The sequence below is a fragment of the Erithacus rubecula genome, assembly GCF_903797595.1.
Source record: "Erithacus rubecula genome assembly, chromosome: 5".
Classification (NCBI taxonomy): Eukaryota; Metazoa; Chordata; class Aves; order Passeriformes; family Muscicapidae; genus Erithacus; species Erithacus rubecula.
The window spans coordinates 15753105-15779020 of record NC_136687.1 but is presented as its reverse complement, the minus strand read 5'-3'; the positions used below and the strand labels follow the sequence as shown (position 1 = coordinate 15779020).

The 25916-nt window shown below is 35.0% G+C and overlaps 1 protein-coding gene across 1 annotated transcript in view; it reads left to right on the top strand.

Moving 5' to 3' along the window:
- The window catches only part of ADGRA3 (adhesion G protein-coupled receptor A3), a 49499-nt gene that overhangs the window by 7308 nt on the left and 16275 nt on the right, over positions 1-25916 (top strand). The window contains exons 2-9 of the mRNA XM_079305915.1: positions 7073-7144; positions 10207-10278; positions 11584-11655; positions 12542-12613; positions 13946-14106; positions 14939-15152; positions 16116-16280; positions 22897-23098. Coding sequence (XP_079162041.1) covers positions 7073-7144; positions 10207-10278; positions 11584-11655; positions 12542-12613; positions 13946-14106; positions 14939-15152; positions 16116-16280; positions 22897-23098 — 1030 coding nt within the window. The remainder of the gene's footprint in view (positions 1-7072; positions 7145-10206; positions 10279-11583; positions 11656-12541; positions 12614-13945; positions 14107-14938; positions 15153-16115; positions 16281-22896; positions 23099-25916) is intronic.

The window sequence follows — 25916 nt, the reverse complement described above, 5'->3', positions numbered from 1 at the left end:
TGGGCTCATTGATGGTTCTGTGGGTTCCAGTGCCTGACTTACAGCTGGGTGCTGGAGATCCCCTTCGGCCCTCTCTTCCTGCTACTGACACAGAGATCATGAGATGCAGGGGCTGAGTAGAGAAGATCTCACCCTTTGACAGGGGAATGTTGTATCAGCATCCATCTGTCTGTAAAACTGCAGCCTAAACTGAAGCTGTGTTCATACCTTCACCTCCTAGTCTGTTGCTGTGTGAATGCTTGTGGGTTTTTTCCCTCCCCTCCCTGGCTGCAGTACTAGTGTTTGTCTGGCTCCATGCCTAGTCGGTTCAGGGAGCTAAGCTATTCAAAACTGTTTACTTCTGTAGGATTAGGATATAAATTTTTGTAAATGTATCTTTGTGTGCCAGCAGCCGACAGGAAGTGCTTGGTAACGTGTCTAGACAAAGCACTTTCTAGAGTGCAGGTACACCTGATAGGAAATGTGAATACGTGTGAGACTGGGTGTGGCAGTCTATGCTCTAATTAGTACTACTGTGATATGACAAGGAGAATTTATTAATTTATTGGCCATAGCTGCTAAAGTTAGGAGTGGCTGGCAAGTCTTCTGTGTACAGTGTTTTGTATGAAGCCAGTTGCTTTCTTGCATGTATGTATGGAGTTTTCTTGGGTCGGGTAAACTTGCACTGAACTGCAGATCAGTAGGAATCCTAAAAAGTGTACAGCTGGTGACTAAGTGGGATAATTGGGAGGAAGCAGAAGGTAGTAAAACAAGACAGTTATTACAGAAAAAGTTGATAATGATATCTTAAAATAATGCAGGTGCTACAGATATAACCAGGGGAGAGAGAACTTGGAGGAAGCTTCCTAGGATGAAGTGGTCACAAGGGTTACACTTCCAGTGCTTTTTATTTGCTTTAACTAACACAGAGTTAGTGTTGGAAGAAATTGGGTGTAGCTGTGTCCTCTGAATTTTCTCTTTGGTAGGCTTTTGAACCTTGGGATAAATACAAGAAAGAAAGAAAAGTTTGGTAATTTTGTAATTTCACAAGAACTTATTTTGAAATTAGTGTGATTTTCAGCAACACTGCTGTTCATTCTTGCATTCTATTTTGCCCCTCAATTCTGTCCTTTTCTAAAGTGATTTTTATTTGGTATTTTACATAGAAAACTTGCTGTGTTGTTCCAGTGATTGGCACTGTATTTCACTAGAAATAATTTCTGTTCTTACAAGCAGTTTGTTTTTAATGAAAACCAATAAATAAAGCCGCATATTGAATATCAAGAAGATATTTTTCAATGGGACTGCATAGTGAGCATTGCTGCTTGCATAATCCAGGGATTGTTTAGGAAAAATAAAGATTCCTCATTAGATTATATAAATTTAGCACATTACCAGTTAAAAATGGAGCAGTATAAATAGACACGATTTTAGTTCTGTAATTTCATTACTTCTGAGAGGTTTAGTTTACAACTTTAATATTGTTTAATATGCACAATAATGAAATATTGCAGAAAATCTTTTATCTGTTGCAACTTCTATTTTGCAAATGTTTCATTGCTAAACTTCTTTAATTATAATGTTTTTGTTGAATTGGAAAATACTGTCTCGTTAGCATTTTGGAATGATTCATAGTTCTTTCTCCATATAAAACTTATGTGGTGCTTTCATTTCAGAGTTAATTTTAAGCCAGTACAGTCTGTGTTCTGTTCAGTCTGGGTTTCTAGGTTTCTTTTCCTTTGACACCAGTAGCTCACTAGAAGGCAGAATACTAACTGTTGAAAAGTACTGGGTTTATATCCTTGTTAAATCACATTTTCTACAAGATAAACTTTGAGAAATGTGTTTCTTTTTCCATGTTCACAACTTTCAACAGAAAGCAATTTTCTTGGTTGTTTGCAGATGGTTATTTTAATCTGACTTTTGCTGGTGGCCACTTTCCCAGTTCTTTAGAGTATGCAGCCACTGTGAATTGATCTGATTTATTATCTATTTCCTGTCTCTCCATTTAAGTCTTTTAAAATGTGTTTTCAAAGCTACTTTAGCATTCAGCTAACAGTTACACTGTTGCCCAGGCTTATTGCTGGCTGTTTTGACTATTTGGTAATAGTGTTAATGAATGTGTGTGTGTTTTAATAATATCCTCTGGATTAGGACTCATTTGTGATGTTAGGGGGATGCATTATAAGTTACTTCCTAGTTGACAGCTGTCTTAACAATAGTTGTTCTATAGCTGACAAGCCAAAATTGTTTCACAGAACAAAACTTTTTCTTTTTAGTGCTTATTACCTCATTTTAATGGTGAAAATAGATCCAGCCATGACTTTTCCCTCTCTCCATGAGAAAGAAAAAATTTAGTATATCATCTTTAGTATCTATTGCTAAAATTTCTCATAGTACAAAGAACAGACTGAATTTGGCTGCTTTTGTTTTGCATGCTGGGCATCTACTGCTAAAGGTCTTGCCAATAAGAGTCTTAGTTGAATTTCTTTGCAGTTTTGCTGAATTTGTCTGCCAGTTTATAGAGTAAAATGGGCTTTCTAGTCCAAGATATATTCAACAAAGAAACACTTCAGCAACATTCTTGGAATAGGTGGAATAGGTCTCTATACAGCTCTTCTGCTCAGAGGAGGAGTGAAATGCTTTCTTGTAAGGTGACTTGAGACCCATAATTCTTTCTAGAACCTATTTTTCAGCTGCTTGTTCTTCCAAGTCTTTTTGTGTTAATTCCCATGGCCATGTTTTTATTAATACAGGAAAACAATGTCTGTGTTAGTTCCATATTTTATTTTCTGATATTTAAATGTTGGGCAAGCAAAATACCTTTGTTCCAATCCGGCATTGTTGATTATTGAAAAGAAAAGACAATGAAAATCTCACGGAGCTCATAGGAAATGTGCAGCAAAAGTGATGGGCTGTGGAAACCCCTTCATGAAATCTTCAGTGACATTATTTATGTTTCAAAGTAATGTGTTAGAGTTGAATAAGATGGGGATGAGTGCAGCTCTCATCTCAATGGTAGCTCTCTACTGTTTTCTCTTTAGACTTCTTAATGATGGAAAAGTTAGCATATTTTCAGAATTACTTGCCTCTTTGGAAAAATCATGGTCTTAAGCTAGTAACTTAGAATTATTATTGATCACAAATAATATCCTCTGCCTAAGTGGTGCATAGTAGTCCAGCATTTCATTGTACATTAATGCACAAAAACTGTGAAAGTGACTATAAAACATCTTTGAGGTGAATGGTTTATTATGTTTTGTCTTCTTGTGCTACATCTCTTAATACTTCAAATAATGTATAGACTATATATTAATAGCAAGTTTTAAACTGCATTTTTTAAAGATTGTGCAACATTTTTGGGTGATTAAGTGTTTTAGGTTATATGGAGTGTTGTAAAATCTATCATTTATTGTACTAAACCTTTATGGTTGAGTAACTAACAGCCTCTGCAGAGAAAATACTAAATCAGTCTGGCTGCAATTTGTAAATCACACTCGAGAGAAATTTACCTTGTACCCGGATATTCAAAGGCATCTACGTTAGGCCTGTTATTTTATAAGCAATGTCAGAAAACTTTTTTTTTTTTTTCCCCTTACAGAACTGTTATTTTTATTTAGTTTAAATTTTGTTCAGTTAGTTATAGCTCCTTGGGAAGTGGTTCCAGCTCCATTTTGCATAACTTCTTTTTCTGGAAAAAATACAGGTATATCAATAAATATTAAGATGAAGTAAATTGTAACTAAAATAAAAGTTAATTTCTGTGTTACTAAGGATTGTAATTTGCTTGCTTGTGTTGACTTAGATCAACGTTTGCTTGTGAACACCATGGGGGTTTTTTCCCTTAGTTTCTCCAGAAATCTGGAATTGGTATGAATTTTTTTTCTTGCTGCTGCTGTTATGCCTTATGTTCAGTTTGCATTAATAATTAATGATTTTTAATAAGCTCCTTCATTTACTCCTTTATATATTACCACTATTTTTCTTCATGCGTACATTTCTGAAACCAGGAATGATGTTGAAGTAAAGGTGTACTTTATTTGGTTTACTGAATATATCCAGTAGCTACCATTTTTAAAAATACTCACGATTTAGTTTGAAACCTTTTCCTCCCTGAGTAGAAGGGGTAGTAGTTTCAAAGACTTTAGGATGTGCAATTTTAATGCTTCAGATTAAATTTTACTAGTTTTGTGGGCATTACAGTTTGTTGATGATTATTATTATTATTACCACCAAACTTGCACTCTTGAATGTGTATACTGTGTTAAATGTTGTGCCATTTTTGAGGAAAAGATTCATTGAAGTACATGTACATTTTTAAGAGTACCTGGACTTCCTTGGTTTCTGCATGTATTTTTAAAAACAAGCAGTGTTTTGTTCATCTAGGTTATCACAGCTGCAGCCAAAGGAAAATTTTCCTTACTTTTTCCCTGTGAAGTAGCTTAATGCATTGGACTACAGAACTGTATTTTCACAAGAGCAAATGCTCTTAGCTGACACTCTAGCAGATGTTACAGGCATTATAGCAATACAATAGCAATTTCTCAGTGTTGCTTAAAAATACTTTTTCCCCCTTCTTCATTTCCATCATTCCTGTGATCAGTCTTCACCTGGTATAACCTGACTGTGTAGGATAGTAGGGTGATCACACTTGCATAGTTGATGTATAAATAAATCTCCTGGGAGATGTCCTGGATAAATGTGTAGTTTAACATTTGTGGAGCAGTGGGCACCAGGGCTGGTCTGAGATGAGCTGCAGAAATACATAGTATGATTGGAAGGAAGGAAGAAGGAACAGAATCTCAGAATCAGGCTGGAAATGAAGGGATTTTCAAGCAGTTTGTTCAGCTGTCTTGACTTTGTACGTGAGCTGAGAGAGAGAGAGAGAGACTGGGTCAGAGCCAGAACTTCTAGACAAAAATGCCTACTCTGTGTTTGTCTAAACTACAGAGACTTGAGGTAATTTTTGAGAAACCTGGAGAAGAAAACTGCATAGTACGATATACTGTTGTGTCAAAATGGTACTGTTTTCATAGATTGCTATATCCCTATTTTAGTTTTATCTTATTCATTGTGTGTTTTGAAGTATTAATCCTTGACATTACATAGTAAATTTTAGGCGCTGGAGGAAAGAGGGGTGGGTGGGTGGGTGTGGGTGTGTGATTGGTTTATGGCTGTTGTAAAGGACATCTGAAAGATGTAGTGGACTGGAAAGAGATCTCATAGTGGCACCTTTAAGTGCAGAAGTAGTTATCCAGCCTGAAGATGTAATTGGTGTAAGTGAGGAAGTGCAGGGACATGTTGGATCTGAAGGATGCATTTGATAGAGGATCTGTCTGAAATTGAAGTGACTGTAGCAGAAGTTGTGGAACAATCTGATAGAGTGAATAAATTTCCAGGACAAGATGGTGTGACTGAAGAGCTTTTACAAGAGCTCGGAGCTGAAATTTCTGAATTCTTGCATAGAATTATATTTCAAAAAACATGATTTCTGAGGGCTGGAGGATAGCAAATGCTTATTTTTATAAGTGCATCACCATCTGCATGGTTCCAAATCTGATGTTTGTGGTGAACAAATTAGTAGAATTTATAGTAAATATAATGGATACCTGTATAAAGATAAAGGTACTGTGGAAAATTTACATCATCTGTAATGAGAAGCTCTTCCCCACAGTCCTTTGGAGTTCTTCAGAATCAGCAAAATATTTACAAAGTCGATCCAGCTGTTATAATGAAACATGCTTTTCTAAAAGGTGTGTCTGTCCCTTGCCAAAGGCATTTAATGTAAAAAGTACGTCAGTCTTAAATGAAGGATAATCAGATCAGCAGCTGACTTGCTAAAGGATAAGAAAAGGGTGTGGAAGTAAATCCTTCTCAGTGGAGTGGAGTCATAGAGACCTGTAACGCACAACTTATTTCCTAATGACCTGTAAAACAGTGTAAGGGGTGTACCTAGTTGAGTGAGTTGATTGATGTAATAAGGATGAAGATAAAGTGAAGAATTTTGGAAGAAGTTTGTAAAAGTAATTGGGCAGTAAAATGACAGCAGCAGCATGTTGTAAAAAGGTGAAAAATATATTGGGGACAAAACCACTGCTGTCTTATATAAGATGATGGGCATTAAGCTGACCAGAAGTCTTAGATTCTTAGCACAAGTGATAAAGCAGATTATATGTTAGGAATTGCTAAGGAAATTGTAGGAAACAGAACATCATTATTCCAATATGTGGGTTTGTGGCTTGTCTATGTGTTAAGTACTCTTTCAGTTCCAGTAGTCTTACCTCACAATTTTTTAGTATAATTAAGCTGGAAAGGACTCAGAAATTATCAAGGTGGCACAAGTGGCTTTTGTGTAAAGAATAATTCAGTAGAACATGAATTTTACATATGGAAAGAGACATCTAGTTTTGTACATAATTGCAGGTGGTAAAAAGAGGGTAAGTGGATTGATTTCTGTGTGTTTCACTGTTTAGAAGTGGGGATCATTAAATAAAGCTGTCAGGAGGTGTTTTCAAAACAAGTGAAATGAAGCATTTTTTATGGAAAGGAGTGTTGTACTGTGAACCCTTTCATAAGGAGCCAAAATTTGACACAATTCAAAAGGCAAATAGTCTTTCTATTTTTTTTTTTCTGTTTTGTCCAACAGATAACTATGTGATTGTATAGAAAGCAGGTCCTTCTAACTAAGGAAATATCAGCTATACAAAGAATTTCCTACCTTGAGGATAATTAGCATCTGCTGTGATCTGTGCAGATGGCTGTAATTGGAGGATAGGGTGCTTGGCAAGATAGGCCTGATCCAGTTATTTCAATGGAAGAAGGAATTCATGGTTACGTTGTCCTTTAAGAGAATAAAGGATAGATGAGTTATCTGAGCTTATTTGCAGATGTTTTAAAAAGGTTGGTTTGAGAAGTAGAATGAATGTGTGAAGGATGGCTGGGGAAGGTGTACAGTCTGGGAGAAGCATGAGTGTTTGTGTGTGGCTAAAAAGGGGAGCAGAGGAAGATGCTGCTTGGTAAGAAGTGTAAGCTGCAGCAAAACATTTTGTTACCAAATTTATAATACATTGTTCTTGATTGGTTTTGTTTACAGGATCTTGAGTAACAATAAAATAACAGAGTTGAAGAATGGTTCCTTCTTGGGATTACACCTTCTTGAAAGATTGTAAGTACTTCTTGAGAAGCTATTTTCACTTTAAAAATTAAGTGATATACTGTTCGTTTCATTAATAATTCTGCGAACAGAAGGTCTTAAATAAGGGATCTGTTCTTTATTTTTGTGAATTTTTTGTTATTGAAGAGTTAACATAGCTAAGTGTTCTCTTAGTATGAATTAATTAATTACTCAATAGTATGAATGGCATGTAACAGCAAAAAAAGGGAAAACCTCACCTTCAGGTGAGAGGGCAGTTTTAGTGGGAAGTTTACTAGAATGCTGTGACGGCTGGATTTGCTTTGTTGGTTGTTTCATTATGCAAACATTATGTTGTAAAGAAAATTACTTCTTTAATTTCTCAAGTGTCAAACTGTTTGTTGAACACTTGCAGAATATATTTGCAGGGGAAGCAGATGTAATACAGCCCCTAAGAGAGAATGTATTTATTAAAGATTTGTTGTTGACATTTATTTTAAGAGTTATACTGTTTACTTTACAGCTTTGGTATATGCTGAATGTACAGGGGGTGGGAGCGGATCTGATGGGAGTAACTTCTTGGGTATCTTTTCCTTCCCATTTTCACTTTCCCTGCAGATGATACATTGCCTATGAGATAAGAAGCAGCATTGTAGTTTCTCTTCAGTCAGCTTTTTTCCAGCTGGTAGAAGGTCAGGATTGGCAGGTTGATCTACCTGGGAGCATGCATAAACTTTAGAGATAAGGATTTTTCTAGGCCATTTGACTGGGAAAGTAGCCAGTTTCATAATCATCTCACAGCATCTAGGAAGAGTTCCAAACTACTTTTGGCTTCAAGCGATTAAAAGTATTTTGATTCCTCCTCTAAAACTTGAAGGCTCCAATCCCAGTCACCTGACCTAAATAAATTCAAACACTTCTACTATTCCCTCTCCCACATACCAGAAGAAAGCATCTTTTCACTGGCAGATGAGCTTTATTGCAGAAGTGAGTTGCTGTGCCAAGGAAGCAAGGTTATCAGCAGTGATGGCGTTTGCTTAGGTAATAAAGGCATCTGCTGATGGTTGTTATTTGTTGAAGCTCATTACAGTTTTCAGACAGGAAATACTTGAAACTCTAGTTAGTTTGAGATAATGATTTAAGTTTTCTTCATGAATCCAAATTCTAATTTTCTTTAAAATCATAAGAATCCAGCCTTCTTCCATTTAACTCCTCTCGTTTGTAGGGAATTTATAGGTTATTTTAATGTCCTTTTATGAAAAGGAAAGCAGAAAGGCTGCCATGTTTTGAGCATTTCAAGTGAGCTGGGATAGCAGTGTTTTAGAGGGTATGGTAGTCTCATCAGAATGAGAACACACTGTATTGTGCACTATTGTAGGAGTTGATGCATCAACAAAAGATTAATGGTGATCAGGTGTCTTCATTATAAATGGAGGGATATCTAGTGTGCTACACTAATGATTAATGATAATATTTTTTTATTTTTTCCTTTTGTACATGCAAGACTTGTTTAAAAGCCATAGATATTTAATCATAGTAAAAGTAAGTTTTTCCTCTTTAAATGTTTTGTGACCTTGGACAGAAACTACTGTTATAATGAAAATAGTTTTTCAGACATCAATAGATAACCAATAGTAAAATGAAAAACAGGTTGAAACTCACAGTAACTATTTTAAACCTTTACATTATATTAAGTAGTTTCAAATTATTTTCCTGATATTCTTTGTAATAACTTGCATGTCTTGAAAATTGTATTCTTGGACATATTTTGCTTATTTTTATTTTGTCTTACTGCTCATACTTCCCCTTCTTTCTGAGATTAGAGAGATGTGTATATGAAAATTAATTTACTGCATGGTGAATTTAATGTGTTTTAAGTGTTTAAAATGTTTAGTTAGAGCATTCAAGTGTGACCCATGTACCATGATGCTGTCTGTTGTACCATGATTTGCTATTTGTCTGCAGGAAATGCTGGTGTGAAATCTTGGGATGGACTGTAATTTTTGCTCATGTATATCTGTGTGGTGGTAGATGTAATCCTCTTGTACAGTTCTCTTTCAAGCAGAATTATTAGTGTTATGGTAGATGTTGGAGATCTTTTTTTCTACTCTTGCAAATTTAAACACTGCTTTTGAATGAAAATGCTATTTTTATTTTCAAATGTATAATGTTTGGATATTACCAAGGAGTGAGAAACTTTACATATAAACGTATGCACCTGTGAAGTTTCAGGCAGTAGTAAAGTAAAAATCTAGTGGGACTAGGGAGATGGAAGTAATTTTAGCTTTTGTGCAGTGATGGAGTTTGTTCAAAACTCTATAGGTGCTGTCAGCTGCTTTCTGTGACCTTTGAAATTAAGCTGTATTTGCAGAATATCTCAAGTTAGGAATTAAAACTCCTGTATCACTTGTACAGTTAATAAAGCAGTTTAATTTAACGGTTAGTTTACATTTCTCCTTACAGTTTCTGGAAACTTAAGATTTAGAAATTTGCTCGGAAATTTTTTTACCAGCTGTGTTTTGGGATTTTCAACTAGGGCTTTGCTATTGTGCCAGCAACATAAGTGGAAATTTTCAGTGTTGGGTCTTTGGTGTATTTTCAAGATCATGTTTTGCTTTTTTTGGTAGATGTTGGGGCACTACTAGGTATTGAAAATTGGGTAGGCTACAGAAGACAGCATGTGCTAGACTCTATCATACTGTGTAATAAGCAAGTGTCTCACTGCATAGCTGTAACCTGCTCATACCATGGCAAAATATATTTGACTCTATACTATTTCATGTGATGCAAACTGATGGAATGTTTAATGGAATACATGTGCTTCTTCTCTTCCTTCTTGTAGTTAAAATATAAATCTTTACAATTTTGAATGATGCTATGTTAGAGAAAGTAAAAAATGTGTTGTTGGCATTTTTGTTTGTGTTTTTTGAGGGGATTTTTTGATTGATGGGTTTTGGGGGGAGGGTTGGGTTTGGGTATAGTTTTTTTGGGGGAATTCTCAAGCTAATTGAGATAAGTTGCATGCATCTTCATGAATATCTCTGTTTTCAAATGTAATTATGGTAAATGCTGTGTCTTGATTTTTTTCCCCACAGGGATCTTAAGAACAATCTTATTAGTACCATAGATCCAGGAGCTTTCCTGGGGCTTTCATCTTTGAAAAGACTGTAAGTAGTATATCTAGCTAATCAGTTTAAACAAAACAACCAAAAACTCCTCAAAGAGACTAAGTCTTAGCTTCTGGAAGTTTGGACAGCAAAGTTATTATATATTAAAAGTTGAATATATATATATATATATATGTTGTCTAAATATATACACACATGCATGTATTAAACAAAGTCTGCTTTCAGCCTTATGGCTGAAGAACATCAGCTGCTTGTGGCTTGGCAGCCTCCCTTGTTCTGACAGTCACTTGTATTATTCCTTTCTCTTTGAGTGGCTGGAAACATCGCTGGGTAGACATTTATTCAGAGCTTTGATTCCATCAAGTCTTGTTTTGTTGAATGTTAAACTCATGATTTTTATTTTCCAAAGGTCACAGTGGAACATAGAGTCCCATTGCTATTAATACTTCACTGAAGTTACAGCACTGTTAAGGCTGCTTTATTGAAGGTTTTGCCAACATTCCCATTAACATAGTTTTGGGGGATTTATGTTTTGGCTGTAAAATTCTGTGTACCAGATAAAACCTGAAAACCAAACACTCAGCATTATTGCTTTTCTTTTCTTTTTCTTTTTCCTTTTTTTTTTTTTTTTTTTTGAATACTTCAGATATTTGGAATATTGTAACAGCCTTTAAGTCTTAGTGATATTGCCATTATGTCCCCTCACCCTATTTCTTTGTTAAATTTTTAGAGTATATGTGTTCATTTGTAACTGATCAGATGATCTGGCTCACTCAAAAGGAAAGTGTGGCACTTCTGAAAACCTTTAAAATAAAACTGAAGGACCAATTCTGGATCATTATTACTTGCAAGCTCTAAGAATTTTTGGCAATTTGACTCAAAAAAAAAAAAAAGTTACTTTTAAGTATTTGTTGAAGTATAATTTTAGAAGTCTTATTTATGTATAATAAATGCACTAGTGTAAGTCTCTGACACGTTAAATAAATGATTTACTCTGTGTGTGTATATATATATTTATACACACACATATGTAAATACTGCACAAATATGAAAATTTACTTGGTAGGGATGCAAGCCAAGCCTGTTTAAGGGAATTTATTGGTAAGTCTAGACTTGTTGAATTGTATGTGGACAAACTATAATTACTTAAGAGATGGATTAAGGAGTCTTTGTGTATGTGTATACACCCATATAGCAGTGCCTGGTGGGTTTGCCTGAAAAAGACCAAATATATATGTGTAGTCTGTTACTCATGAGTTTTTGTTCAAGTGCTTCTGTTATCAGACTATATGACATTTGGAAACAAACCAGTTTATTCCAATTTCTCCTTTTTTCTATTTATAGAGACTTAACAAATAACCGAATAGGCTGCCTGAATGCAGATATATTTAAAGGACTTGTAAACCTTATTAGATTGTAAGTATAATTTGTCCTATATAAATGCACTTAAGTTGTAGCCTTGTGTAAGTTAACCTTCTTTGTTTCCAGGGGAAAAGTTTATTTTAGGGTGCTCCTGGAAGACAGTGCCTATGGTTGTGGTTTGTTACTCGGTAGCAAGCTTAAAAACAAGTGTTGGGGCCAACCCAAACCACACTATTCAGTGATCTGTTGGCCTTGCAACAGTTTTCCAGTGTCTTAAAATGTGTAGCTGGGAGGGAGACAAGGAGACTGTACAAAATATTTTCTTTAAAAAATAGTATTTCAGCATTATAGACTTTTTCAGTATCCATGCCTTCTACAGTGGCATTGTTGTCAGTCTGTTTTGCTGGCTGTCTTGCATGTTTTTAACTCCTTCATTTACTTTAAGGGGCTAACATGTAAAATTGTGAAATATTTCCCTGATTGTTAGTTTTGTACATGCAGTGCTTTCACTGATATATAGAAAGTGATATAGATAATATTAAAAAAATCATTCTGATAGATTGAATATGCTTCTTAGAGCATGTTTATGGGAAGACATCAGTTCATTGTGAACAGAAACTCAATTTTACACTTTTTGAATTTATGTTTAACATCTGCCAGTTGTTGCTTTAAATAAAAATGAAGTCTTTACATTTACTTTTTTTTTCCAATCTTAAAATTCTTCACCTAAACCAAGAGTATTAGAGAATAGTTTATTTGGAGATTTTTGCTAGACTATTTGAGACCTAATTATTATTATTACAGTCCTGTGAACTATGACAGTGTCATAATAATACCTTGTAACTTTTAAACATAGAGTCATATTAAAGAGTGGGATTTTTTTATTTCACATGTCATTTGTGCGAGGGTGAGTTCAAATCATGATACTTTTATTTCTCAGGAATCTTTCTGGAAATCTATTTTCTACACTTACACAGGGAACGTTTGATCATCTTGGTTCACTAAAGTCTCTGTAAGTACTTGCTGCACCTAATTTGCATGATTATGTGTGTTCTTAACAAAAGCGATTTTATATACAATTCTTTGTACACATTTTTTTATTTTTAATTTTAATCCTCATAACAGTGTTATCTGAATAAGCACATGGCAAGTGTATGTATGGGTATTTGGGTTTTTATACAACCCCCTTCAAAACTTGCTTGCTATTTGTAGTAGATAAATCTCAGCCCCGTCTTATTTTGCTCTCTCTTTTAAGAAGGAAAGTAAATTTTTAAAAAGTGCTGATTATTAGCTTATGCTTTTCCCTTATAGTCATGATAGCTGGCTCACTGTACCTGGGCTTCATTTCTGGATTTGACACTGAGTTAATTTCTTGCTTGTAAAGGAGAATGTTTCTGTCCCTTCTCCATCCCTTTAATTGTTCATAAGTTGTTATTTCTAATATTTTAATTGTCTGCATAAAGATTGCTGTCCAAGAACACCACAGATGTGACAAGAGAACCTGGATATATTGGTTGTCTGGAGGAATTAATGTGAACAAACACCAAATGGGGTTTTTCATAGGAATGTTGATTTAGTGTTTGTAGTGTTCTGCCTGTGATGTGTTATCCTATAGACATCTACAAAAAGAAAAAGAAAATGTTTTCACTAGAGGTAAAAAACAGTCTAGACATTGCCATATGTTTTGGTACTTTTTTTTTTTGTTTTTTGTTTATAAACAGATAAAATAATATTTTCTGAAAACATAAAATTAATTGATCCCTTAGTTTAGCTGACTTCAGCAAATATTTATGAGGATTTGGTATGCCTTTTTACTAGAAAGTACAGAATTATATAGAGAAGACTGTGAGTCAGAAGCCTTATGATTTTCATGTAAAGCAGAATAAAATTGTGTGAATAGTGTTCTGAAAAGAGAAATAGTTGAGGAGCTATTTTTATTTCTGTTGATTTTACTGCAAAAGCATTTGATGAAATGCCATGGTGAAGCAGTGAAGTGTCTTCTTAGGCTATGATGTGATATTCAAGCAATTCTTTATTGTTCACCTGAAGTAGTGTGAACACTCTTCATGAAAGAAATCGCTAGAATGTTTTTCATGTACTGGTATTAAATACTCCTCATATTTATGAGGAGGATCCCTTTTCTCAGGGAATATGTCCATTTGTTCTCAGAGTACAGTTTGCAGAGGATTAGAATAACTTCCAGTAGGTAGAGGTAGGCATCTCCTACTTTGCTTGTTGCCTTTGTGTCTGTGGCAATGAGAAGCATTGCATAACTGTTGATGCCAAGCTTTCAGACTATGGAGTTCTACAGTCTGTCACTGTAAATGTCTATGTTTTGTTGCAGAGAATTTCAGACTGATTATCTTCTTTGTGATTGCAACATACTGTGGATGCATCAGTGGTTAAAGGAGAGAAATATAACTGTACGTGAGACTAAATGTGCCTATCCCAAGTCACTTCAGTCACAAACAGTGACTGGTGTTAAACAGGAGCTTCTCACCTGTGGTAAGAACTCCAGATTTGTTTTCTAATGCATTCCATGTTCTGTTAATATTAGTGAACAGACCTTTTTGCTTTATTTCTTTTCCCTAAAATTCAGCACTTAAGTGGCAGTGGTAATAGTGACTCCTTTTCAAAGGTTGATCTTTAGTTGTGATTCATTATTGCTTGCTTTTGGAAATAAATAATAAACAAATTGATGATGGTGCTTGTTAGTTTGTAGAAACAAAAGGTGAGTAAATCTCTTCATAAACACCTTTTTCCTGCTAACCTGTATTTTTCAGAGATCTTTACCTAAACATCACAAGAGGAATCAGAAACTGATAATTTCTTTCCTAGGCCAATATGGGAATTACTCTAACTCCAAATTTCAGAAGCTAAAGGATCCTCATTATATGAGTTACTTTCCTGCGTGGTAATTCTGTTCTTGATTAGCCTCCTTTTTGTGATAAAACCATTACCAACTGGCTGAACCTTTTTTTTTATATTGGAATTATTACAAGTGTAAAAATAAAAACTGTGGTTTTTGAGTCCTAGTAAAAGGAACTAAAATGCATGATTGTATTTTTCCTTCAAATTTGTATTTTCCACTCTTTTAGATGTGGGTTAGCAAAAGAGTCCTGAAATATATTGCATTAAAGGGGTGCACATTTTGAAAAAGAATACAATTATAATCTGTATTTTTCAATATCCGATGCATTAAATGTGGTTTTTGTATGCAACTTTATATTGATATATAAATAATTGATACCCGTTTAGTCTATTTTTCTCCTCTTTTGAAAATTAGGTATGTAACAGATTCTTGCTATTAATTGTGGGTTTATGTTTTGAATTCTAGAACCACCACTTGAATTACCATCCTTCTATATGACTCCATCTCATCGTCAGGTGGTCTTTGAAGGAGACAGTCTGCCCTTCCAGTGTATGGCTTCATATATTGATCAAGACATGCAAGTCTTGTGGTATCAGGATGGGAAGATAGTGGAAACTGATGAATCCCAGGGTATTTTTGTTGAAAAAAACATGATTCATAACTGCTCACTGATTGCAAGGTGAATCCATAGTGAGAAAATGTTTTTCCTGCTTGTTACTTTCTGCTCTGATTTAGTAACTATTTCCATAACCAATAAAAGGCCTTCTCATATTCTCACTGCATGAATATGTACACAGAACCATCCCTAGTAGAGAAGTAATCTTCACACATCTCCTATTAACAATAAAGTTGGAGAAAGGAAGTCCAAGGATTGGGTAGGTGACACCTACATGCTTAAAATAGGATTACCTAGAAGAAGGTGCACTTGGGTTTTAATTTTCTGCATGTTTCACCCAATGCATTCCTTCAGAATATGCTTGTGGTAGGATACTTTCATTTTCATGGCATGTTAAAATGATGAAAATGTTGAAAACAAGGCATTTAACTGAATTGCTCATGGATTCTCTACTACTCTTTTTGAGCACACCACACTTGTTAATATTGTTCTCCAGCAGACATCTGTAAGCGTCATTTATTCTGCCTGCAGCAGATTATTGACTTATTCAGCATCTACATAGTGGTTATATGTTCTGCAATTGTATTAGTAAATTAGAGCTTCAGTGTTTATAACAAATAATGCAGTTGGGAATTTATTTTAATTTGGCCTTTTTAAACAACTAAAAATTTTGTCTCAAATAACAATAATACTTGGGACATCTGGACTTATTGTCTCTTCTTTCTGAAGTCTAGGGACTTTTTGCTATGGCTGGTTTTTTGGGTTTTTTTGGTTTTTTTTTTGTTTTTTTTTTGGTTTGTTTCTCACCTTGGTGAAATTGAGAGCCCAAAAGAATAGTAAATACTTCACTGTTAATTACAGTACACTGAGATGTAAATTGCTCTGGTTTTATAAGATCATTCATGGCTGTATGTAGTTTGATGTTTCTTCCATTGTCTTTCTGCACATAATTCATCTTCCAGTAAAAGCTTATATAAATGTTTTTGCAAGACTATTTTGTTGTATTTGCTTATTTTGTCTTTCCAGTGCACTGACCATCTCAAACATTCAGGCTGGCTCCACAGGAAACTGGGGTTGTCATGTACAAACCAGACGTGGTAATAACACGAGGACAGTAGACATTGTGGTGTTAGAAAGTTCTGCACAGTACTGTCCTCCAGAGAGGGTTGTGAACAATAAAGGAGATTTCAGGTTAGTAACCTCAGGTTTTTTTCAGAGTAAAGAAGAATCCATTTAATTTCACTTCTAACTAAGATTTTATGCTTTAAAGGTGCCTTTATGGATGTTTGTTTATAAATGGTGTGTAATACTTTTTTAACTCTTCTAAATTACTAAGTATTGACAGAAGTGCATGAAATTATAATATGCAATGTTCAACTTTGAGCCTGGTAACACATACTTGAAAGATATTGAAACTAACTTTTGATATTTGAAATATATAAATGAAATTATTGGAATAGTTAAACTTCAGTAGATTGCCTTTAAGATAAAGTTAAACCACATACTGAGAGGGGGATTTCTGTCAGGTTATCATTCTCATTTTAAATGCCTTCTGCTCCTATGTGACAAAATCACTATATAAGAAATATACAACATAGTTTGGATTTTTTCCTCCCCATGAGTATTAAACTACAAGAATGGTGCTGCTTTCTTTTAATGGTTGTTGGTATTGTGTTGGGACTGGTAGCTGTGATATTCCATTGTGTTGAGTATTGCAGAGTATTTTATCTTTTGTTCTTACCTCTTCACCTGTTTTCCCTTTTCTGATCTTTCTGCTGCTGGTCACTCTAACAACACGTTATTCCTGGAGGTGCCAGCTGTAACAGATAGCTTCTGTATAGATTCTCTGTATGGAAGGTAATTCCCTTTATGACTACTCTGTGTTTTACCTCCCTGCAGTAGTTCCTACTGAGAATTAGTGTCTGCAATAGCATTGTGTTCACTATGGTGCATAGGATTTCTTAATGTTGTATAAACTGCTTTTATCCACTCATTTCACGTTCCTTATGCTGCTTGGCTGTGTTGATCTTCTGCTTGGTCCTTTGTTTACAGTTAGAAACTTTTCCTTTCCCTGTGTGCATTAGAGTTTTTTAAGTCATGTTCTTTGTATACAGCTAATCTAAGACCATGTATCTTTTATACTAAGAAATGAAAAGTAAGTTCAACCATGTTGCAGGGACATTATTTTTGGGGGGAGGGAAAACCAAGCTTTCAATTGTGGAAGATCTCCAGCTTTAGCAAAAACTCATTTAAAGTCCAGGCTGAGAGCATTATTTCCAGGCTGATCTCTTTTATGTTCATCACTTGGACAATTTGAGAAGGGTGAATATGAGGAATTATTAGTAAGGGATTTAGTGTTAAGATCACTTGCTGCACAGAGGCAATTTAGAATTACTGAAGAACTTCACTCCCACGTTGTAAGGAATTATTTATGTGTAACTTTGTGCATGTCCTCTTTTTACACTATGGTTGTTTCAACTGCAGGGGTAAGCATTACATTAGAAAAGGAGAACTTCCTGCTTTAGATAAAAGCCAAAGAAAGTCAAACAGATGCAGGTTGTATTCATCAAAGAACACATCTATTTAAATCACTTAGGCATTTTTTTATGATACAAGTGTGAATTGTTCTTCTTTGATTTGCCATTAGAGGTGAAAACAGATGGTAAAGGCTTATTTCAAAGTGCTTTCCATTAAATTAACCTGTGCTGTTCAGTGACTGTTCAGTGTAATAGGATTTACCCCCTCTGGAATTCAGTAGAAAGAAATAAGACTTCAGGAAATGTTCAGCTTATCAAAAAGTTCACTGTGTCTGGGTTTACTATAACAGACTTCCACTTGTAGCTAGGGTAGAGTAATAATAAAGAGTAATTTTTCACCTTTGAGAGCATATGGAAATAGGGCTTTGACTAGTGAGAAAATGGTTCTGAGCAGATGGCTGTAAATGATCCTAGGTGAATTTGATTTTATAGTTTTTTTTAGTTGGAACTGGTTAGTCATTTTAGCTTGGATGGTGTTTCAAAACTGGCATCTAGATTTTTATCCCTGCAGAGATGGGATGGCAAAGAGTAACGAAGGATAGGAATGCAAAGCGTAATGAAGGAGGGTGTTTGTCTTCAGTGTCTTTGTTTCAGTATTAATTCAGCATAGTTTGTAAAGGTTAGGCAAAAACTTCATCATGGAATCTATTTTTTTTAATTTAAATATTCTAAGTCATACTCAGATAATATCCCTGAGTATTTTACAGTCCATGATTAAATTGAAAATACAGTTTGCATGTTAAAATATTTCCACTCAGTAAATCCTTTAACTGTTGTGTTTAGCATAATTTTATGCTGGTAGTTGATAGAATTATTTTTTAAATATAAGAATTATCTTTTTGAAAAGTGTTTCTCAGTGGGTATAATAAATTTTAAAACTGTAATTATCATTCTGAATTTAGAAATCTACTAAGATGTAATAAAAAGAGACTGGACTATCTGTAAGTTAATGAAATTATGATGTAAAAACTCATTGTAACTGGAAGTTACTGTTCATTTAAAGAAATGAGTGCTTTCAAAACAGAATTAATATGTATGAAGGAAAGGGTTCTTTTATAATCTCATGGTCTGCCTTTTTCTTTTACCCTGAAATGAAATTAAAGTGCTTAAACGTAAATGAACCATCTTTTCCCCCACAGCTGTCTACACTTATGTATATGTGATAAATTTTGAGCACCTAATTATACAGAGTAATGAAAGAAGAGTGTTAATACAGCCCAAATTTACACTTCTACTAGCAGTTGGGTAAACTGTGAAGGATGTTCAATCTTAGACTACCAGGAAATTAAGAATACAGTCAAACTTACATGACCTTTGTTTGCATGGTAAGAATTCCATGCCATTAGTCACCTTCTGAGCTCTGCTGTAAGAATGTCCTCTCTGGCATCATGGAAACTGGAGAATGCCTCTTTAGCTGATGGAAACAGTTAATGACTGAGAAAGGTACAGCTTAACATTCATTTAGTAAAACTAGGGAATAAGAGAAATGTAGTTAAGGCTAAAATCAGTTCCCCTATCTCATTCACCACTGGGCTGCAAAGAAACTTGTATCTACACAAGGGATTTTATGCATGGGAGAGGAAAGAGGATAATAGACCCTGTGGCTTGGAAGCATTTCTCTTCATGGCACTGTGTGTTTGTATTGTTTTTGTGATGTGAGATTTTAAATTGCCCACCTTTTATGTTCTGTTTAGTAGAAAGCTTTCTAAATCATTATACAAATAATGCAAATAAAGTCTTAATAGTAAAATGTTTCTGTACATAGCTATATTTGTTCTAAAGGTAGCATAGACTATAAGACTATGGCATTGCTTGTGTTCTTTTGAGAAGATCATGGCAAAAGATGATAAAATGGGAGATAAATGCAAAGTAAACTCAGGGAGAGTAAAAGGACAATAATGAAAGAAAGGGGTAATAAAAATAGGCAAGTGGTGATAAGAAGAGGGATAAAAGGCAAACAATCTTGTGATAATCTAATAACCTTTGAAGTAGTGTTAAACACTGTAACTCTCACTTTTTTTCTGTTTGACACTGAAGTTCTAGAAGATACACATATATAGCTTAGAAATAAAGATCTAAAAAACTTTTTAGAGTCCTAGTCTGAGAAACCAGAGAGAAACTCTGTTTTCTCTTTTTCTCCTTCTTTAGCACTAGATGTGAACAGTGAGAAAAGGAATAGCATGTGCCATATTTCAGAAAAATATTTTTCTTGGAGGTTGTGTCATAAAACCTCTGTCAGGACCACAGAATTTAAATTTTTCCAAGGCCATGTGACACTCAGTCTGTAAGGTGATACATTCAGTGAAAACTGAGCTGACCACACTTTTACTGTAAATGCTTTGGAAAAATACAACTTTTAGAAAACTGTAAAGACAGAGACAAATACCTCTTTCAAAGTGGCATCTTTGATGTGGAAACTTAATATAAAAATTTCAGCATTGATAAATGGTTTTGGAAATTATGTTTTGATACTCCAGTGGCAGTGTTTCTGGAAATTTGACTCTGCATTCTAGAAGTGGAGGTTTGAGTGTATTATGCAAGGTATTTGTGGGCCTGCATGCCTTGTAACAGCTGTGCCAGCTGATTTATTAGTTGTCCTCATCTGCCTGTTTTCTTTTTGGCTTCGTTCTCTGAAGGCTTATTATAGGAGCACAGAAGTATTTCATCTTTCTACTTGTTTTCCAGTCTGTGTTGAATCAGAGTTTATTTCAATTTGTCCCTACTGGCATTTCAGAGACTTGCATGAGTACATGCATTGTATCCTGCTGTCCTTCTCTCCCTTCCCAGCAGATGCATAACTTGCTCTCTTCATGATCATAGTTGGCCAGACATGATCCAGTCTGATGTTTTGGTAACTTTAGGAGGTGCATGCAACATTGCACTAAGGTTACTATTGAAATTGTGGCAGTTCACAACAATACTGTTGAAATTTTTTCTGAGGAAGATTTTTGTCCTTTCTTTTGCATTCTTTGCAGTTAAAAAGATGTTAAAATCCTTATGTTATCACTGCAGAATCTGTACCTATTCTTTTAATTAATTTACATTCTCTTAAATACCTTGATATTGTTACAGGCATTCAAAGTTGGTGCTAATTATTTTACAATTTCTTTCTTTTTAAATACCTCCATTGTCACCTAGTCTGGTACAAGTTTTTCTTTCTGGTATTGGTCGATGGTGACACTTCTCTTAATTACTTGAAGTGGCTGTTGAGGTTCTGAGTGTATATGAATGAATATTTGCTGGACTGGATGAAGCTCTGCTGGATACCCACATAATCTTCTGTCTCTTCTAGTACTCAAATACTCTAGTAATGGTCATAATAACAAGTCTCCATTCCTTAATGAAATTATGTCACTACAATATGGAGACCTGATCAGTAACGTTAAAACTGTTACAAAAGGTAGTTAAATTCAAGTCCTTGTTTCCTAGTTTAGTTTGTTGTATTTATCCTCTAGTCTTTTCCATTAGTTCTCTCACCAACTTAGAATTCTTTCATGGTTGTTGCAATGACTTGTGCAATACTGGGATGCCACCAGTAGCTATATTTTTGTTACTTCTTGCCCAAACTTAAGTAATGGTCAAAATGCCCTGAACTAAGTGTCTTTCTTCCTTTACTGAGCATGTTACAATTTTTCTGTTGGAACTAATTAAGAATAAATGGGAATTTAAGATAGAGAAGACTTCCAGTATATCCTAGAAAGTTTGTATCTTCTATCAGTTGCTAGAATTGAGAAATGTAGCCTTTTACTTCAGTCCATCTCTGAAGCTAATTCTCTTCTCTCAGGAAGAGCTGTGATAAATTCTAGCATCTTCAGTAAGAGGTGTTACTAAACTGAGGGAAAATGGTGTTGACTTCAATTTTTGTGTTGGTAATACTACTTAAATTTTTAATTTCCTGGAAATGGAACATCCTTCAAAGTGTTTTCTTCATCCTCTTGCAAACAGAGAAATTTTGTTTTTTTGAATATCAATATGTTTTTAGCATTTCTTAATTTCAGTGATAGTAGTGAATAAATGACCATTTACTAAAATGCATTCCAGATACAAACGAAAACTTAAAATCACAGTGTAATCCACCAAAATTTTTTGTTTCACAGTTACAGTTTTTGAACTCAACTGCTTTGTACAGGGCCCTTGGAAATACTTAAAATTTAGAAAAACTATGTTAGCTCTTAAGACTCTTAAAGGAACTTGACATAATGAGACTATTGAAAGCCTGGGATGATCAAGTGAAGCTCACTTGCTCTCAGTTTTAGTTAAACGTTATATGTTGATAGTTAAATTTGAGATACTGAATATTCTGCAATTTAGATAGATGCTTTTTACTTCTAAAATGTAAGAATTAGTGCTCTGAATGATAAACTAGCACTTATGCATATGAGCTTATGCATATAACAGGGTAGAGAGCCAGAAGCAGGGGCAGGCAGACTGGCTGCTATTTCTTGTCCCCTCTGTCTGCTCAGTATTGCATGTTAATTCAGGCATGATTTTCTTCTGTTTTTCTTTTCTTGGATCAGTTCTGCTCTAATGAGTGATCAGTGCATTAAAGATGTATTGCAGTTTATTTTATGGTTTGGTTTTTTGTTTTTTTTTTGTTATTAGCTGTGTTGCACAGGTTAAATATGCAGTAAAATTGGAGGAGAAAGTGGAGAGCACCTTAGGAATTTTCCTAAGAAGGGCATAGTTTGACATACCTTGAGTGAAAGGAGTTCTTCTCTCCTTTCTTGACATTATGAACAATTTTTTTCCCATTAATTTCTATTTGGTATTTTGTTTGCAAAACTGGTCAGAGTGGTTGTTCTACTGCTACTACTTATTTTGAATAATGCAGATAGTCTTCATGTCTGCAGTTGGTATGAATAGGAATGCAATTGTTTGAAAGTTGTATTGATCCATGTATAGAGGACAAGTAGAAAGCAAGACTTGTTTTTATAGTGTTATCAGGGAATTTTTCATGAAGTAGGCAATGTTTTTTACCAAAAAATGGTAAACTATTTTTAGTTGTTTTATAAGCACCTTCTTCTTTCCACCTGAAACCTCATGAAAGAATTCAAAAAAAGCATGCTGGCATTAGAACTCATTTTGTTAATAGACACAAATATGAACAGCTTGAAAATACTGAAGATGAGCCAAGGTGTGCCTTTAAATAGTTTAGAGATGCTTAGTTTTGAGTGTCTCTTTATTTCATGTTGTAGCGCTTAATCCTTTTATTTACTTGTCATGTAAATTTGTCTAAATGTGAGGGTTTTTTTTTCCTTTTGACTCCCCAGGTGGCCCAGAACATTGGCAGGCATCACAGCATACCTGCTGTGCACACGTTATTCCGCTGGCAGTGGGATATATCCTGGCAACTCACAAGATGAGAGAAGAGCCTGGCGCAGATGCGACAGGGGAGGGTACTGGGCAGATGAGGATTACTCCAGGTGCCAGTATGCAAATGATGTGACTCGAGTTCTTTATATGTTCAATCAGGTAATTAGTGCATTTCTCTAAAACCAAATTATGAAATCTGATTAATGAAAATAAAAACTCAGAAGACCCTTTATCTTCTTTAAGCTGGAAATACTGGTGGTCTAGATAGATTATGATGGACACATGCCTCTGAGTACAATATTGGAACTTGTAGGTTTAGGTTAAAAGCTTGGTTTAATATCTGTTTTGAGTACCTGTAGATGGAAAATTTATTCTTTGTACTTTTCTAAAGCAGAAGACAATGGCTTGTCATGATTCTTTTTGTCAACTGGATGCCCTGTTCTGCCCAAATCATATAAAGAAACAAGGCAGGTTGAATCTGCACTGAAGAACAGCTCTTTCTGCTACAGTAGTAGAGAGTAGTCAAACTACTTACTACTCTGCCTTTATTGTTGTAAACTTTTGATAGATTCAGTGTGAATGATGAGTTAACTAGAGAAAGTAGTGAGTATTCACTGGGCTTCTTTGTCTGGTAGCACTTACCAGGATCCAAGAAACTATTCTAGAATTAAAATTGTAGCTATGAAACAAAATTTTTCAGCTCCAAGTACCTTTTGAGGTTTAAGTAGTTAATGCACTCTTCCACCAATGCTGTTCTGTAGTGATGTACACAACCTTGTCTGTATAGATGCTGTGTTGAAAATTACTTCATAAAGCTTTGAACTTCTGGTTTAAGCTTCTTTTCTAGCTCGTGCTGTCAGACCACTTATATGGATGAAACAGGTGAAACCATGGAAATATGGGAATTTTTTTTTTTTTTTTTTTGTGAGGTATTTTGGAGTTTGTTTGGTGGTTGGTTTTTTGTTTATTTTTTATAAATAGTGCTTGGTCACTGGAGTTTATGATGTTAATAGCACCACTTATGTTTAGCATGGGGCTATGGTTCTTGTCTGTGCCCAGGGTAGGATTTCTACATCTTGTGTGGGTTTGGAGTGTTCCAGTTGATCTCACATTCTTTTAGGGAAAACTTCACACTACTGATCTGAAGCATGTCAGCCCCTGGCTGGGCCAATCAGGTCTAAACTGGTATTTTCCCCTTGGGATGTCTTAGATTTATACACACAGTGAAATCTTGATGTCCAGTTGATTGGGCTAACTCCAGTTTGAGGCAAAAGATTTGTGCTGCCTATTGTGTAAGATGGGCTGACTTGCTCCCTCTGCATTCAGGAACTTCCTGATGCTGACATAGCTGTTTTGTTCTCCTGCTCTGATTCCCTGAGGAGCCCTGAGTGTTGTCCAGCAATGATGGCAGGGGTGAGAAGGAAAGAAAGGGAATGTCAGTTAACTTAGAGGTTGACATAGCTATTCTGCTTTACTGCTTTATATTCCTACCACTAGAGGTACATGCCATGGCTTGGTCCCATGAAACAGGTTTGAGGGCTCACATGAAGAGTGTTCTTTCTTAATGACTGATTTACAGGAGAGAGATGATGCTGGGGATCACTTTGTCTTTTTCTGGGACACAGAAGGGTTGAGTGTTAGAGAGTAAATAGAGCTTTGATACTGCTGGTTTGCTTTTTTCTCACCTGGGAATTCACATTTTTCTGCAAGACCTGTGACAACTCAAAGCCATTCCTGCTTATGTACTGTAGCTCAGCTACTCAGAGCCTCGATAACTTAAGCTTGTTATAACTGCTTTTGGTTAGCCAACATCTTTCAGGTTTTGGAAGAATGTTGCCAACTTTGTGTTAGGAAGTTTAAAATGTAAGCATCAGACTGGTATCTTCAGAAAAGCGAATGAATAATTTTCATGTGTGAAGTACATAATTTCCTATTATCTACTCAAAAATAAGTGTACACAGGTATTCTATGCTGAAATTTTTTTAAAGTGAGAAGGGGAATATTTTGGGTATGGGAGTTGTTTTTACTTACGAAAGTTGCTTTCTTTTTATGTCTAGTAGGTCTGGATTTTTTAGTAGCATTCTGCACAGAAGTTTCTTGTCTCTGAGACCAATGTTAAATGTAATCATATTACAAGCATGTTTATAGTCTTTGAACAAATGTAGTTGAGCTATTTTGAACATCAGAACTTCTCCAAACATTTAAAATCAAGTAAAATTCACATGTAAAATAAAATTAAACCTTTTTAACATCCTACAAGAACATTCATATTCCACTGTTCTTGTTTTTGTATTGAACAGGTACAGTTTTAGGTGAAAAAAACATCTTGATTAAAAAAAAAACGTTCGAAGAAATTATCTAGAGTGTCTGAATTTGAAAGTTGACTTTGTTCAGTAGGACTTTATTTGCACTTTAAATGCATGACTTTTAGCATATTGACAAAAAATTCCATTAGTTGCAATGAAATTTATGTACATTGAATTTTATGTACATGGCAAGGATAAATATATAGTTGTGCTTATGTAGCATTTTTCAAATTCAGTAGGGCAAACTAGATATCTCCACCAAAAACCAGAGAGAGAGAGCCTCTCTAGTTTGGATTGTCATGGATAAACAGCATCTGAACATGAGCTGATAACATTATCACAGCTTTCTACTGTATACTAAGTAAAATTTCCCATTTTTGGTCCCTTCTGGCTCGGGCATGTTGATGTTGTGTATTATTTAGTGAAGAATTTTCCAGCATAGGGTTTGTTTCAGGACTGAAATCATGACCTTTGTCATAGTGAGATCTGTCTTGGATTTTTGTGTGTGTATACCATTCCAAATGCTTCCTATAATTACAGAATTGAGAGTGAGTGCTGTGGCAGTGGTGTGTTTGAATTGGTTTGGCTTCTCTTGCTATAAAATGCTGTATTTAAAGAGCTTTGTGTTCTCATGCCTTGGCTTTGGTGAAAATAAGCAGTTGACAGTACTA